Source organism: Manduca sexta, chromosome 21, assembly GCF_014839805.1.
Source record: "Manduca sexta isolate Smith_Timp_Sample1 chromosome 21, JHU_Msex_v1.0, whole genome shotgun sequence".
In the NCBI taxonomy this organism is placed as follows: domain Eukaryota; kingdom Metazoa; phylum Arthropoda; class Insecta; order Lepidoptera; family Sphingidae; genus Manduca; species Manduca sexta.
This window is the reverse complement of record NC_051135.1, coordinates 353,939-370,358: the sequence shown is the minus strand read 5'-3', so window position 1 is coordinate 370,358 and position 16,420 is coordinate 353,939. Positions and strand designations below refer to the sequence as shown.

Below are 16,420 nucleotides of genomic sequence, written 5' to 3'. Positions count from 1 at the left end.
TGGGTCTCGCGTGTCAGAAGTTCGGATTGGTGTACCGCCGTCCACGCGGCCTCTTTATCACCATTCACGATAAAGGACATGTCTACGATGTTTTGAAGAACTGGTGAGTTGAATACTTTGTAGCCTATCAGTAGTATAGATTCGACTTTTACAACTAAAGTAAGGGTTGGTTGTATTATGCTAAGAATATATTATCATTTGAGGATAATTTCATTCGAATTATCATTGACCAGTACCTGGTTGTTTTTCACAAGAAATATCTTGACTAATGACTATATCTTCCAAACACCGTTAATTATATTATCATTTGTATTGAACTTTCGCAGGCCCGAAACAGACGTCCGCGCCATAGTAGTGACAGACGGCGAGCGTATCCTGGGTCTGGGCGACCTTGGCGCTTGCGGCATGGGCATCCCCGTGGGCAAGTTGTCGCTATACACCGCACTCGCCGGCATTAAGCCGCACCAGTGTCTGCCCATCACTCTTGGTAAGATTATATTTTTTTTTACCAGAAGAATTAAAACAATCAAATATCAATCATTGAAGTACCGGTGCATAATTTCAATTAATTATTTATGTGTTCCTGCGTACGTACGATGGAATAGCTACAATATATCCACGGTGACGTTTCGTCAAAATATTTGAAGCCGACTAAGACCAGTTTTTGACGTTCCTACAATATGATGGTTTTGTAGAAGATGATCGTAAGGTCCCTGATTATAAAAAAGGTCGATATACTAACAAAAAAAAAATAGATCAATCCAGTACTTCTTCGCCCAAAGTTCCGAATTTATTACTAGAATTAAGTATTTTTTTGTTCACAGACGTCGGCACTAACACCCAGTCGATGCTCGACGATCCGCTGTACATCGGGCTGCGTCAGAAGCGCGTGCGCGGCGCCGAGTACGACGAGTTCATCGAGGAGTTCATGCAGGCGGTGGTGCGCCGCTTCGGACAGAACTGTCTCATACAGTTCGAGGACTTCGGCAACGCTAACGCCTTTAGACTGCTCGAAAAGTACCGCGGCAAGTAAGTGTTGTAGGGTAGGATTGTGTAGATAATGATGATTGTCTTGCTAAAGATTATAATGAGGATTCAATTCTGATTATTAAACATACAAACAAATAGAAGTGTCTATGTTACTGAAAAAACATTAGATATCTAATTATATTTTCCAAAAAAGTTGTTCCTAACTTATGTCTGTTTGCCTAGATACTGCACGTTTAACGACGACATCCAAGGCACTGCTGCAGTTGCCGTTGCTGGACTGCTCGCCAGCTTGAGAGTTACTGGCAAGAAGCTGTCGGAGAATGTAATCGTGTTCCAAGGGGCTGGCGAGGTAACAATTTTTCTATTATCTCTGTAGGGTATAAACACTCCGTTCATTATAATGTTAGTTTTAATTTAATGCTGAGGAATTCAAATAAGAGGTGGCGTAACACATTTTACGTTAAATAAATAATTAGGTATTTATTGCCTCAAATAGATGTTTAAAAATTAAATTCTAGGACATTTTTCCTCGCATATGTCTAAACTTATATTATGATAACTACAGGCGTCGTTGGGTATCGCCGAGTTGTGTGTGATGGCTATGAAGGCTGAGGGCACTCCCGAACCCGAGGCCCGCGCACGCGTCTGGATGGTGGACTCAAAGGGACTCATCGTCAAGAACAGGCCGGAGGGCGGACTCAACGAGCACAAAGAAAAGTTCGCCAAAGACCACCCTCCAGTGCGCACACTCGCCGAAGTCGTCGACGTGGCTAAACCTTCAGTTCTTATTGGTAAGGATTAATTTTGACTCAAATTGACGAGTTGATTGTATTGTGTAAGAAAAGTAGAGTCGCGATGCACTTCATGCGGATTATTGTCAGATACAAACAGTCTATAGTAGTACCCATTTTACCTTGATATATTTATTGTGCAAGAACTTGTCAAGCGTGTTGCTTTGATATCATCGATTTATATTAAAAGCACAATGAAAATTTGTAAACTTTTTTAAAAATATCATAATTAATGTCATCATACGTAGTGAATTCATCATAGCATACTTTTTTTTCCTATTTAGGTGCTGCTGCGATCGGTGGCGCGTTCACACCCGAGATTCTGCGTAAAATGGGCGCTTTGAACGCGAGGCCAGTCATCTTCGCGCTGTCCAACCCCACCAGCAAGGCCGAGTGCACCGCCGAGGAGGCTTACAGCAACACAGAGGTACGTTTCACTAATTTACTTTAAGTTTCTTGGTAGATAACAACGATTGACGTGAAATTACTTCTCATAGAAATGTCAGAAATAAAAGAAAAAGGATAAAACTATGTTTTTCAATTATAGAATTTGTTGTGTATCCAAAAGTCTCCAGCAATGTTCCTGCCATTTTGTTTAGTATTACTTTATGTTTCCATATAAGTAGTTTATTAAGTAAAGAAGGAGGCACGAGTCGTGAGCACGCTCATGATTGGTCGCTTAGCTCAAGCTCGTTGTCAATTTGCTTACATGTGCCTCGCGGGTACTTTTGTCAATTTTATGCACACAAACTCACTCCAACCACCGGTAATTTACCAATATAGACAACAACTGGTAATAGATAACAATCTATCTTTATTAAATCAGGAGCGCGCGATCTTCGCGTCAGGCTCGCCGTTCCCGGAGTACCGCACGAAGGACGGGCGTATTTTGCGGCCGGGACAGGGCAACAACTCGTACATCTCCCGGGACTCGCGCTCGGCATCATCTGCGCCGGCATTGTGGACATCTCCGATGACTTCATGCTGCTCGCCGCTGAGGTAATCTTGTCAATTGGTTACAAATTTTGGCCTATAGAATGCCTTATATTTCATCGATAATATAAAAAGACTATGGACAAGGTTGGTCCGCTCATAAAGCGAACAGAGTGGCTGCTCCGGGCTTCAAGCGTCGGGCACCCTCTGACCATTGGTGGAGAAGGCTTCTACCTTCTCGTGGCGCCCTTAGCGTCGGGTGAAAAGGGTGGGAGGTTGCCCAGGGCGCCAGCTTCTACGAAAATAAATAATATACTTGTGACCTAAAAGAAAAAGTTGCCAGAACAAAACCCCCAAAAAATATTTCGCTTGGGGCGCCTTAATAGCTAAGTCCGACCCCAACTATGGGTAGAGGCTACACTGCACTTATGGGCTATTGTGATCACTTACTACAACGCACCAATTTCCTGGTTAGCTTACTTCCATACATAAAGAGATAGTCATTATGCGATTGGGGAAACAATATATTTATTTACACACTTTTCTACATTATTTCTTTCAACAATGCACTTAATGACAATGTTATTATAAAATCGTCTTGCATTTACTCAGGCTCTGGCTGAGATCGTCTCTCAAGAAGACTTGGACTATGGTAGTCTGTATCCACCTCTCGAAGAGATTCAGAATTGTTCAGTGAAGATAGCCAAGAAGATCGTTGAACATGCATATGCCACCTGTAAGTATTATCCGGTGAAAATTTACCTAACTATACACCATATTTTCCACAATATTTATAAATGTCACTAGATATTTGGTTGGCTTTAGTATATAAGGTTCAACATAGAAATAATATTTATAATATGTGACCAAAACCCCTTCATGACTAAGCGCCAGTTTGACATCAGAGTAATTGCTACATTTTGAATATATTACAGAACTCACATCGTCAATTATTTTTCGAAATAAATGATAATCAAGTACTGGTATGGTCATACGTTAATTGACAAATAACATTTGTGAAATAAATCCTAAGTATAATATATACAATATAAATAATTTCTGTAAATATTATACGTATCATGATAGCATAATAATAAAATTAATTTCCCAGGCAAGGCGTCAGTCCAGCCGCAGCCGCTGGACACGGAGGCGTTCATCCGCGCGCAGATGTACGACTACCACTACAGCCCCGCCGTGCTGCGCGTGTACGCCTGGCCCGACCAGCGCCCGCAAATCGACATGATCTAGCCATAATGTATGTCCGGCATTACCCTCGAACTTGGCTGACGCACTGCCGTGTCCCCATGTTACGTAATTCTAGGGATATCGTTAATTTGCCTTTTTGCTAATGGGGAGTATGTTGCATTCGATTGTAAAAAGAATATTCGGTTTGCGTAAGTCGTGTTCGATGTAATGCCATTTATGTACGCCATGTTCAGAATATTAGAAAGTCCACGTCGCAACTAGTAAGCCTGTGACGCCACCGAATGGATTACTAATCGATTTTGAACGGGTCGTACTAGTGTATAACGCTTATATATTTTGGTTCCTGTAAATTTGTTCTTATTTGTTACATATTCTTGTATTGTAAAAGGGTTAAGAAATAACATGGAAAAGTTTAGGCTAGCGTATGCAAGACGCTTAAGAATATTATTGTGGATTTGTTTTGTTATTTTTAAAAAGACAATAAACAATCTCAAATGTTTTATGGAAGTTAGATAATCACATTCAGAAGCGATGTTGTTTTATAAAATGACTAAGACATCCACAGAAGCTAACACTTTCTTTGAAATCTGCTTAAATGAAATTAATTTATTCTAGTGTTATAATAAAATATTCGCCTTGTGTAATATTTAATATTTTGTTAAAGGATGAGCATTTAATGATTTGCCAACGAATGTTATCATTACTTATTTATTCATCATTCCAGAACCGTTAGTTTTATATTGTACTTAAGTTTTTAGTTTTGATATCTCAAAATGTATCTAATATGTAGTGATGTAATGTGATTACATGCAATAAAGAACACCATTTATTCTGAAATAAAATTTATTTATTCTGCTTTAGTTTGAGACACCTAATAACAATTAATTTACATCTTGAATAACTAAGGTAAAATAACTTCCTGACAATGTGGAAGTTTATAACATCGACCCGCTCCACTATCGCGTCGAATGTAAAACTACCAACTAAAATTAGAACGTACATGACCTTGCGTTTGTAACAGTAAATTATATGCACATTACACGACTCTCCTAGTGATTATAGTCAAATAAATGTACGTGAACTAAAATTATAACGTAAGAGAAACATTAACCGTCTGAATATTTACGCCACAAAATGGCGCACAAGGTTGTCTCAGTTGAGATCATTATGTTTCAATTTACTATAGTCCCAAAGGCCAATGTTGCCTTGTAACCACAAACTTAACGTAATTACATTGGAGGGCTACGTATCTCTGCATTACACTAATTGTGCCATATAAAATATTTCAGCATGCATCAAACATCACAACTCTAATAAGTACGCATCCATTTGTACTCTCGTATTGTCGCACAGAATTTACAAAATTCACTATCTCGACCATATCACGGGAACGCGTACTTACGCAACGAGAACAATGAAAAATAAACAGAAACTTTAGACTGACAGTCTTTATTTCGATAATAATTATTTATAAATACAAATTGAGAAGTACCGATTCACAACAAAAGTATTACCTAGATTACAGCGTTCGACAAAATAATGATCACTTATCACTTTATTAGAACTGTACAAGTTTACACCTTAAGGGCGCGCGCACGCGTCACGCGGCCCGTCGACACTCGCGCCGACACTTGCGCCGACACCCTCGCTGACACCCTCGCTGAAACTCTTGCCGACATTCGCGCCGACACCCTCGCCGACACTCTCGCCGACACCCGCGCAGACGCCCCGCGCGCGCTCTCTAGTAGCTGGCGCTGAGAGAAAGCGATCGCTCTCGGGACCCCGAGCTCTCCCCGTTGCACCGCGCGCGGTCATTGCCTGTAACACCATACACACAGTTGCACACACTCTTCCCAACATTACTTCCAAACTCAATACTAATACAATATAAAACAGCGAGTAGAATGAAAAAGACGACAGAGCAACGAGTCAAAAAGCTGACTGCAACAAAGGATATCTAAGCATAATTTTCAAAATAATGCGTTTATACACGTTCATCGGTGAGCTTCAATTCTCCGAAGCTGAAGACGTTAAAACACGTACCAACAATGTACGATCTGGCCGCAATGTCTCAATCCAATCGCCACGGATTCGGTAGTTAGGCTAAGAATATTCATACTCTGTGCCGTTCCCGCATTATTGGGAGGATTCGACTCGCAATTTTATATAGAATTAATAAATGAAAAAAAGTAAAATTAAAATAATAATGAAAAGTACGTAAAGAAGCGAAACGAAAATGCACACTAACAATAAAGGACGCATCACGAAAAATTATAAAGTAGAAATGAGTTCCATGTCTCAACATGTGTTTGGTAGTAAAAACAAAGCTATCGGTTACGTACGCACTGGTCATTAAATTTAAGTACATTGTAATGTTCCAGGTTGATGATTATTGAGTAGATGCAATGAAGGTAATATTGAAATTATCGTAGTCGGATTGCGCGCTAGGCTATTGCCAAGTGCGCAATGACCACTCCTTTCTCAATTTTTTTGTCAAAATTTCTAGTGTCTATCTCTGGAGCACATAATATTATAGTAGAGTTTGGAGTGTTCCGTGCGCACGTAACGTCAGAGAAGCGTCTAACGGCTATAAACGGGCCTGACCTAAGGAATGATGGTCTTGTGAACTGGTGTCCTATAACAAAAGATTACTTTCGTTACACGGACATTTGCATACCATGGAAGGCGACCAATCGTGTAATTTTACAAGCAGGCCGCCTTGAATAAAAGAAAAGTACGATGTGAATGTAATATAATGTCACTATATTTAAATCCTACGAAACTCGACAACACAACATAGTAAACCAAATCTGTATACTGAGTCAACTTTCGTATATCGAGGCTTGAGTAGTTTCCCAAAATATAAATGGGAGCGACAGTTTTATTGGCATCGTAATGCGTAGACTGATTTCCGACGGTAGCTAAGCTAAAAATATGACTCTTAATTTGGAATATGACGAAATTTCGTTTGTAATGGATTCCCAATCAGTATGAGCGCAGCCTTACGTACACGCTTGTACATACACCATCTCCAATATAGTGTACCATCGATCATTGTGACGAGATAAAAAAACCAAATTCACCAAACTATTCTGCGTTTATGTTTATGTGTGTATGTAATGCTACCGTATTTGACTATACAATGGGTGAGTGTATGTGTGGGTACGGACCGAGCCGCTGGTGCGGCGGCAGTTTGTTGAAGAAGGGGTGCCGCAGCGCGTCGCGCAGGGTGATGCGCTGCGTGGGCTCGTAGTCCAGCATGCGCGCGATCAGCTCGAACAGCTGCCGCGCCTCCTCGCTGTTGCTCTGCATATACCTCTGCACAAACAAACAATATTACATTACCGCATACTATATTCAGAAAACATGGTATGAGTTCTATGTTATATCAAAATAACGATGGCACATTTATGACTGTGAATATATTAATTATAATTTTCACAATCAATTACTGAATAAACAGTTACACATTTTGAATGTAAAGATGAGATCAGGCAAAAATTATTTATAAAACCAAAAATATCGAAAATTGAAATTATTACCATAAAGTAACATTATTACTTATAAAAAGTCATCATCATATTTATTATGACTAAACATTAAAACAGCAACAATATTGTGTCGATTATAATCAATTAACATTGCACTAATAATAATTCACTTGACGAGTCTGAATAGTAGATAAGGTAGGAGATGAAAAAAATGTGTACAGAATAATAATTTTTTTAGCAGTTGAATCATTTGTGCTATACATAGTCATAAATAAAAAATTCAAATTCTTGTTGGAAAGTAATTTTTTCACGACGAGCAATATTATTCTGTAAATCAAATTGGCGACCAACAAATTGACCACGTGACAATATTATTGTAGTCCTAATGACTAACGCTAATGACACATTCCACGAAACTCAACAAAAATACTCACTAATAGAGGTTTGCAGTTCTCTCTGACGTATCTGCCGGCGGAAGACTTTTCGTCCCAGTCTAATTTACCGTGGTAGAAATATTTTGTCCTAGTTTTACGTGCCATTCTGAAACGAAACAAAACGGAATGTAAATGTAAATGAGGAAAGAACACGGTGACTCAGTTTCTAGAACCGAACACAATGATAACGTAACGCCCTAGTTCCCAAAGGCAACACTGTTATTTTCCATTGTTTATTTTCGGCGGTCGAATGAGTAGAAACATCGCAAAATATCGTCTAAATAACAGTGTTCAGTTAGACGGTGAGATGAGTAATGAGTGATATGAAATTTAATTGATAAGAGTAACTTTACAATCAACAACTATTTTAACATTACAACGTTTCCTTTGTTTGAGAACTTGCTCCATTACCAGCGTTTAGAATAATTGAATAATGGGAAAACTTATTACGTGGTTTTGTTATGAATTCAAATATTGCCTTTTGGCAATCGAATCTATACATGTACGTAGTTTATTAGTACCAAAATAGTTTCTATTATGGTAACTAGCGTATGACACCAACACAATTATATTGGATTTGGCACGAAATCTTGTGTGCAGAAATAGACTTTTCCGATTTTTAAAGCAAAGTTTCTTGACTCGTGATACTATACGAAAACAATGCTAAATGTAAAGTTTTATTACGTCTCACGCCGAACGAAGTGCTTCAATAAATATGGAATTATTTCTATGTAGAAGATAGTGTTAACAGTAATGCCTGAATTAAAATTAAATGACGTTCTACTAAATTATTTGGGAAATGGTCATTTTTTATTTTGTTAACTGACAAATATATTTAACGCATTAATCTCCACTTAATTATTTTATTTTGCTAATAGATTTTTAAAGGCACGTTTACACGATTCTTGCACACCAGATCTAGAAAATCAATAAAATATTCACCTATAAGGTATGGGTCCTAAAATCCTCTCCATCATGGCGAGGTGTTCCCTGTTGTCATGTGTCTGGAAGAGTGTGATGCCGAGGTACAACTCGAACATTATGCAGCCGATAGACCACACGTCGCACGGTTGTGACCAACCGAGCTCTGAAAGGAAACAGTTATTCATTAATTATTTAATTATTTTTAATAACTAGATTTTGCACATGGCATTGATCAGTACAAAAAAAAAAAACAATCATTCAAAGAAAACCAGCCAACATCGTTTAGGAGTAATACAAGATTGCCAATATCAAATTTTCGGAGTGCTTTTTACCAACAGTCCCGAAATAGTAAATAAAACTAGTACACGGTAATTGAATATGCAAAGAGAAAAATCAATTATACTTGTAAATTTAATAGTTATAAGATAAAACAAGTAATTACCTAATATGACTTCGGGTGCTCTGTAATGTCTAGTGGAGACGATGGTGCTGTGGTGTTCATGGTCAAACGTCGCGCTGCCGAAGTCGATGAGTCGTACATCGCTCCGTTTCACGCGCCGTAAGTCATGTGTCTGGAAATACCACATTCAAGTTTTACGACGCTGTCATAAAAATGTATATACACAAAAACAAAAATAATCAGCATCGTCGAATGACGCAATATATTTGAAAAATCATAATAGAAACCGAAATTCCGAGTTGTACGTCTTTTTCGGAGAATTTACACTCACATATAACACAAACTGAGCGATTTCTAGAAGTCTGTAATTCGTAAACGATGCTATCATTCTCATGAACAGAACAATGTACCCTGTCAGACATCGTGTAAACATAATTTTATGATAACAATCACAACAAAATGCAATAGAGTCGTCATATTTTCACTAAAAATAAGTATTTTATAAATGTTTATAAGTAAGCGCGAATACTAGACGAAAAAACAAATTTGAAAGATTTATCGCGATTTTTGTTTCCTTTCTAGTCCCGACGAAAGCTTTTCAGCCTACTTAGTCATAAGTAACAAAAATAATATTCATATTGCCACGGCAAAGTGACGTTACGGAACTTCTTAATCGTGAAATGATCAACTCACTTTCTTAGAACTAGTGTAGACGCTGACGACCTCGTAGTCGCTGTCGACGAACAGTATGTTCTCCGGCTTGAGGTCGGTGTGCGTGAGCTTGTTGTCGTGCAGGAACAGCACGCTGTATATCAACTGGTAGGAGATGTGCCGCACCTGCTCCAGCGGGTACGGCTGGTAGTTGTTGTCTTTCTGTAATGCGCCAACGTTACGTATTATTAATATATATGTCCAATGGAATAAAAGGATGCAGCTCTTGGATTCATTTATTTATTATACTCAATTATGTTATCATGTTTGAATAATGTTTCGTTTGTGGCCTTATAAATTTGTTTATCGTATGCAATAAAGAGTTTTTGTACTGTAAACTATAACATTATTATAACATGAATTGGTGAATTACGAAGGAATTTAACAGGAATTAGATCCGAAATAAGTTATGTTACATTTCAGAAGAATATGTTTAGATTCAGACATTGAGTCTACAACTTGTTCACGCGCATAATAGTGTACACTGTTATTCTGGGACTCTATGACTAACTCATTTCTAAAAAGAACAGCCAAATGGCAACTTCAAAAAATGAAATCTATAAAACTGTTCTAGTAACATGGATCATATAATATATTGTAAGTACATTAGGAATATCATTTTATTTACATAGTAATGGCCTCTGCGACGGCCCTGGCATCTCGCTGGCTATGGAGAGGATTTGATTTTTGCAACATGACAAATATTTACAAGATACTAATATTCTACCGGAATTTAATGTTATTAGGCCAAGTTCCCGATAATTTTTATATCTTTCTGACAGGATTTCCTATATTTTGAAGGTTATTTATAACATATCAAAATAGCTTCATGATATTTGACATCAATCCGCGAACAAGAAATAATATTCCAACCACGATAATGACGTCTTTATTATTGGCTAAATATTTGCTACGAAAACTTGCAGACAGTTCACAATGCATAAACAATACGACAATTGGCATGTTTATTGTTTGATATTATTTATAGTAACATATACATACGCACGCATTGTTGTTTGTGTGTAACTATTAGACTACAAAATGAAAGCCAAACAGGTCGCGAGGTATAAATTAAAAACCAGTTTTGCATTTAGTAAATATATAAATAAATCTATGAAACAAAATCTGAATATAAACCGTGACTGGCCACTCACCGGTTACGTGTATTTTAATATATATAAATAAAAAAATAAATAAACAAACACCGTGATTCGTGAACAAACCGGTCTATTTCAATACTTTATGTCGTCTGTGGTGCGGTAATGAGTATCATTGGCTGTAAAGGGAGATCGCGTGTTTATTTATATGGGCATCATTAAACCGACAGTGGAACGGTTACTCACCAGGAAGTCGAACACACTCTGTCCGAGCATTTCAAACGCGATGCACATGTGACCGTGGTACTCGAACCAGTCCAGCATCTTCACGCACAGGCTGGAAGTCGAACGGACATTTCGTTGTAATATCGAGCAACGGTAACATTATATGAATTTAAATATGGCATTTCAGAATCAAGGGCGGCGCGGCGTCGGGACAACGAGATAGTCTGGAAAGTTTGGAGCGAGCGAGAGGGGGGATATTTTTGTGTGCGCACAGTTGACATCGAGGCGCTCACTGGCGCGCCGCCAGCCCCAGCGCGCCGCACCAGCGCGAAGGTCACGTGTCCGCACACACCGTGCCCGCCGCACCGCCGCACCGCCGCACGCGCATCGAGCCGATGCAATAACATTGACAGTCATCGATATTTACTCACTTTTTACAGTCGGGGTCGACGTCGGCCAATTTTTCTAAAACGTTAATCTCGAGTTTTGCAGCCTCTCTGTACTTCTCAACGTTCTTAATAATCTTTAGAGCCATTCTGTGCTCCCTGAAAATAAACACAGTCGCGTTACGTTAAAACAACATACACATATAGTTCTTTTTATTTTAACTATCGCGAGTTGACGCGTTCATGTAAACAGGTGAAAATAGATGCGATGAATAATTAGCGCGAGGCGTGGATAGAATTGCCAAGCGCTCTGCAGCCTTCCGTCAGAGCGAAAAAGTAATTTATAAAAACATTGGCACCTTTAGAAATAACCACACCATATTCATACTCGATATAGCTCGGAAATCGTTTAAACATGCGCATAGAATTCAAAAGATATTTGTGACAAATACAAATATATAAATATTTCCAGTTCGACGCAACTCGGCATTGACAATGGTAGGGGAATATATTATAACGTCACGTCCATTAGTTCTACGGGATAGATACAAAGTAGCCGACGGACGTCATTAAAGCAGAAATATCGCGTGTATTTTGATAATGCTATGTATTAATAAACGAATGAGATACTTACAATTCCAAATCTTTCACCTCGACCACCTTGCCGAACGTGCCCTCACCGAGCGTGTCGATGATTTTGTCTGCAATGAAACCAACACATTCATAATTAATCACCGGCCCATTTCGACAACTAAAAAAATGTCTGAACCCGCTCTCACAGCGGAAACCGAGAATTTTTGAAAAATCTCGAGCACAAAAGCATAAGTTACAGTATCCGAGCTTTACTTATTCAAACAAAATATAAAAAAGGAAAATAAAGCTGCAAAAACGATATCGTTCATAACGAAGACAATATTCAACGTTGCCATTGTTGTTACATTACAGAGAATTGAAGTTTGTTTGTATTAATCTTCATTTAACACAGATCACTGAACTGCAATAGCTCTTGTTTGATCTTGTGCAGTGCAATGTATGCGACAGTCGTGTTTTCTGTACAGTAATTCATTTGGTATCTGTATGTATGCTATGTTTCGTTAGATAAAAATGGATGATTTATAATGTGAGTTATGTTGTTCAATGAGCGTGTATTTTCATGTTTGGTGTGTGTGTGTGTATGTGTGTATGTGTTGTTGTGTATATGCACTGTGTGTATGTGTGTGAGTGTGTGTAGGTGGTATAATGCAATCGGTTTAGTTATGTTGTGGACACGAACATCTCGCTCCCATGACATATCCGGGCCAGTAGACCAGATGTCCGTCCTTGTCGTCCTTGACGGAGGAGCGTGCGCGGGAGCTCTGCAGGCGCCAGCACGGTCCGCGATGAGCCCGTCAGTCAGCACATCAGCCCGTCAGCGCGTCGCAGTCGCCGTCGCCGCAGCGTAGCCGCACGCGCACCACACGCACCGGCCACATGCCACGTAGACGCGCCACACGATCGCCACGACCCGAGTAGTGTTGTACCCAACAATCAAACAATGGAACGGTTGCCCGTCAGACAAGCGACAATTGGTATGGTGTGTCGAGGGTGCATGCTGTTAAAGGGCGGACGGGTGGAGCCCACTGGACCGGGCAAGGAAGGGACCGGTACCGAGCATTCCTCACACTTTCGTAGTTACACAACACACGGGAAGTTAGGATAGTGTCCACCCGAATCATCTCTTTACACTACAATATAACACATACTAACGGCACGGTTGGGACATTTCTTCATATTATTCAAACTTGTTGATTTACGTTTAAAACTCAACAATATTTCGAAACAGAAAAGAGCCATGTTATCCGTAAACACCCCTATAAGAAAGTTAAATACATGCACTAACATAATTACAGTGCTTTATACATCGTTTATATTTTTGAACTATAACTGTCAAGTCAAGTAATTTTTTAGATTACCTACCCACAAGCAAGAATTTAATATTTCTTTATAACTGACACTTTGTAGTGAAAACACATGCAGCAAGAAAGCAAAGCTAAGTATGGTCACGTTAATGTTCAAAGATATAATTATGAGAGCATATGTATATAGTAATCCATTAGGTTTAACGTCTATATCATATATGGTATTATTTCCGCAAGCCAAATACAATGGACCCGCCATAATATTCGTGAATCGCTAAATTATTCAAACTTGTTCATATAAGAGATTCGTCATATTATTTGCACTGATGCTATGAGCAATCTAGTTCGTGAATGCAGTTTTGTGACTAACACGACCTAAATATACGTATAGATACATAATATTAGTTTAAAAAATGATTCCGTTTGTACCCATGAAAAAAGTGCACAGATACATTTTTTCAGTTTATATTTATAATTAAGTAAATTAGCAAATATATGTTGTAGGTATGGCAAGTAAGTGACCACGGCGCAAAATACTATGCTATCTATAGGGCAAACCACAATATAGTAAAGTATGGGTTTTTTTTTCGGTTAGGTACGGGTTAATTGACTGGAATTTTTAGATCTATTTTATATATACTACGTACATAATACGTGGATGTTTTATCCTTATACCTCATTTGCTCGGGGAATATTGAAATACTTAAACCACTTATTGGAAAATATATTGCGTATGCGTATGTAAATAAATTTCAAACTTTTCCTGTCAACAGAAATAAGTTCACGGACTATTGCAATAGTTTCGATTAAAATCCGTCAGGTACGTTATCATTATGTACTCGTATATGTGGATATACATTGTATATAGTTAGAATGTATATAAATAAAACGGACCATGTGTATGTTAGCGGCACACAGAGGCGCAGGCGGTTAGCTTGTGCTTACAGGCGGCGTGGCCGCACGACGCACGAGGTGGCGCGGCCTCTGCGGCCGGTGGCGGCTGCGCAGCTCCGGCGGCAGTACTACCACGTCGCCCACCGACAAGGGCTCCGGCTTTTTTCCCGCACTCGGCTTCTTGTTACACACGTCGTCCGTCTCTTTGTTCCCGATGCGACCATATACTTCGTCCAGATGCGCATACTTCATTATGAGACCCTGAATTTCCATGCGCCTCGTTTCCCTCTCGTTCAACACAGGGTCTCCGACTGGCGTCTTGTCGTCATCTTCGTCGCTTGACGGGAAATAAATCTGTTTTGCCTACCTACTTCCCTCACTGGCGATGAGGCAGGCGTTTTTGCTATCTTTAATTTCGAGTTCGTTTCGTGACCGCCTTGCAGTGGTGAAATAAGATCGCGAGCGCCAGGTTGAATGTTAATATCCACCGGTCGTAAAGATAATTTTCCACTTTTACTATCACTGTTTTCACTTCTTTCAGCCCTGAGCGACCTTCGCTGATGCCTTCTGTAGACACTGTCCCTATCTTTGCCATAGTTTAAACGCTCTTTGGGAGTTGATTCAAATCCATTTTTGTATTCATCCTTATCTTTATGTTTGTGACTAGATAGCCTGCGATCTGTAGTATTCCTAAACGGGGTTTTGTCTCTGGTTTTCTCTCTAGTATAAAGGCTGTTTTTGAATGAATGTTCACCAAACACTGCTGTGGTTAAACTTCTCATTAATCCTCGCGACACAGAATGCTCTGGGGGTTCTAAAGTTTTGTCGCGATCTTCTTTTTCTTTCTTAGCCCTCTCCTTTTTCTGGCTCGCGATTCTGTCCAACACAGAAGAATATTTGTCTTCTAAACGACTACGAGTGCTACCTAAGAAAATAGTATTTTCAATGTTATTATTGGCTTCCTTGAGAGGATATCGCTTAGTGAACGGCGATGATTTATTATCTTTCGTGTGAGCTTTACGGAATGAGTCACTGCGGCCGAGAGAGCTAATACCGGAGGTAGTATGCAAAGGTGAAGTGTCGATCCGGGGCTTCGGGCCGCTCAGGTAGCTGGAATACAGCCGATCGTCATTCAACTTCCTCGAGGTCGGGCCGGTCACCACAGACGTCAGCGACGTGTACGGCGATATGTGCCCATTGTTTTCGTAACGGCGTATATTCGCTAATGTGGAATTTTGCCAGAAAGTAGCTTGTCATCAAACCGAGAGCGGCTTGCTGACAGTTTCGTGTCAGCGGCATCACTTTTCTCCGAGGGTCCCCTGCGAGTCAGCCGGTTTATAATGCTAGAGTAGCCATCTGAAAGCAACTGAGTCACGCTAGTTGTGGACGAACGATTGTAGCGCGCTGACGACGCGGGCTCGTCGTGCCGCTTCCACTTGTCACGCTGGTCATATTGTTGTTACTATGAACTGTTTAGGAACACTTTAACCTGGATATATCACATAATGTTCAATAAGCATCATAATTGCACGTTTATAACTATATTCCGAAACATTGGTATATTACAACCAGCCGCTCTTCCTGCTACGCGGCGTATTGTTCGCTACCACACATTAGACTGGGTCTATCTCGAGATTGGGAACGTACCTAAGCGCGAACCGAACGAATTTCAAAAAGATCACTAGCACAGGCGAGTGCGGCCGCCGGTGCCAAGTAATGGTCGTGGACTAAAAATATCGCCAACCCGTGGGAGCGCCCTCCCGCGCACTCCGAGTGCCCGCGCCGCGCGAGAGCTTTTTTCTTACACACTCCGTTACATATCTTTATTTTTCTGTTGCGATAACAATTTTTGTGAAGATAAGACATGCACTTTTATTTTAGCATACATTTTCCTTTGTCTCCCAATATTACTCAAGATGTCAATAAACTAATATTGGTGTCTATGATTCCCAAAAAAGATATTATTTACTCACGCCACCCACACAAAGATACCATTAATTCATTTTCCAATCATAATTAATAGCTATGTTGCCATGTATG

At 39.6% G+C, this 16,420-nt stretch overlaps 2 protein-coding genes and 1 pseudogene across 6 annotated transcripts in view; 2 read left to right on the top strand and 1 right to left on the bottom strand.

The window, feature by feature from the left end:
* LOC115447751 (tyrosine-protein kinase Fer) overlaps positions 1-16,420 on the top strand; it is a 98,008-nt gene that overhangs the window by 32,521 nt on the left and 49,067 nt on the right. The gene's annotated exons all lie outside the window — the stretch shown is intronic.
* LOC119190065 lies at positions 7-4,757 on the top strand (annotated as a pseudogene).
* On the bottom strand, positions 5,349-14,668 carry LOC119188472 (serine/threonine-protein kinase Doa-like). Of its 4 annotated transcripts, XM_037441105.1 has the most exons (12): positions 14,432-14,668; positions 12,862-12,943; positions 12,223-12,289; positions 11,634-11,747; positions 11,224-11,314; positions 9,863-10,042; positions 9,212-9,341; positions 8,788-8,932; positions 7,846-7,951; positions 7,091-7,238; positions 6,525-6,555; positions 5,349-5,738 (listed from the first exon to the last, which is right to left on the bottom strand). In XM_037441105.1, the coding sequence occupies exons 1-12, from the start codon at positions 14,651-14,653 to the stop codon at positions 5,732-5,734; spliced, it is 1,323 nt and encodes a 440-aa protein (XP_037297002.1). In that variant the 5' UTR covers positions 14,654-14,668; the 3' UTR covers positions 5,349-5,731. The 4 variants fall into 4 exon arrangements, with proteins under 4 accessions (XP_037297002.1, XP_037297001.1, XP_037297004.1 ...); XM_037441104.1 differs by lacking the exon at positions 6,525-6,555; XM_037441107.1 differs by lacking the exons at positions 6,525-6,555; positions 14,432-14,668 and adding an exon at positions 14,381-14,398.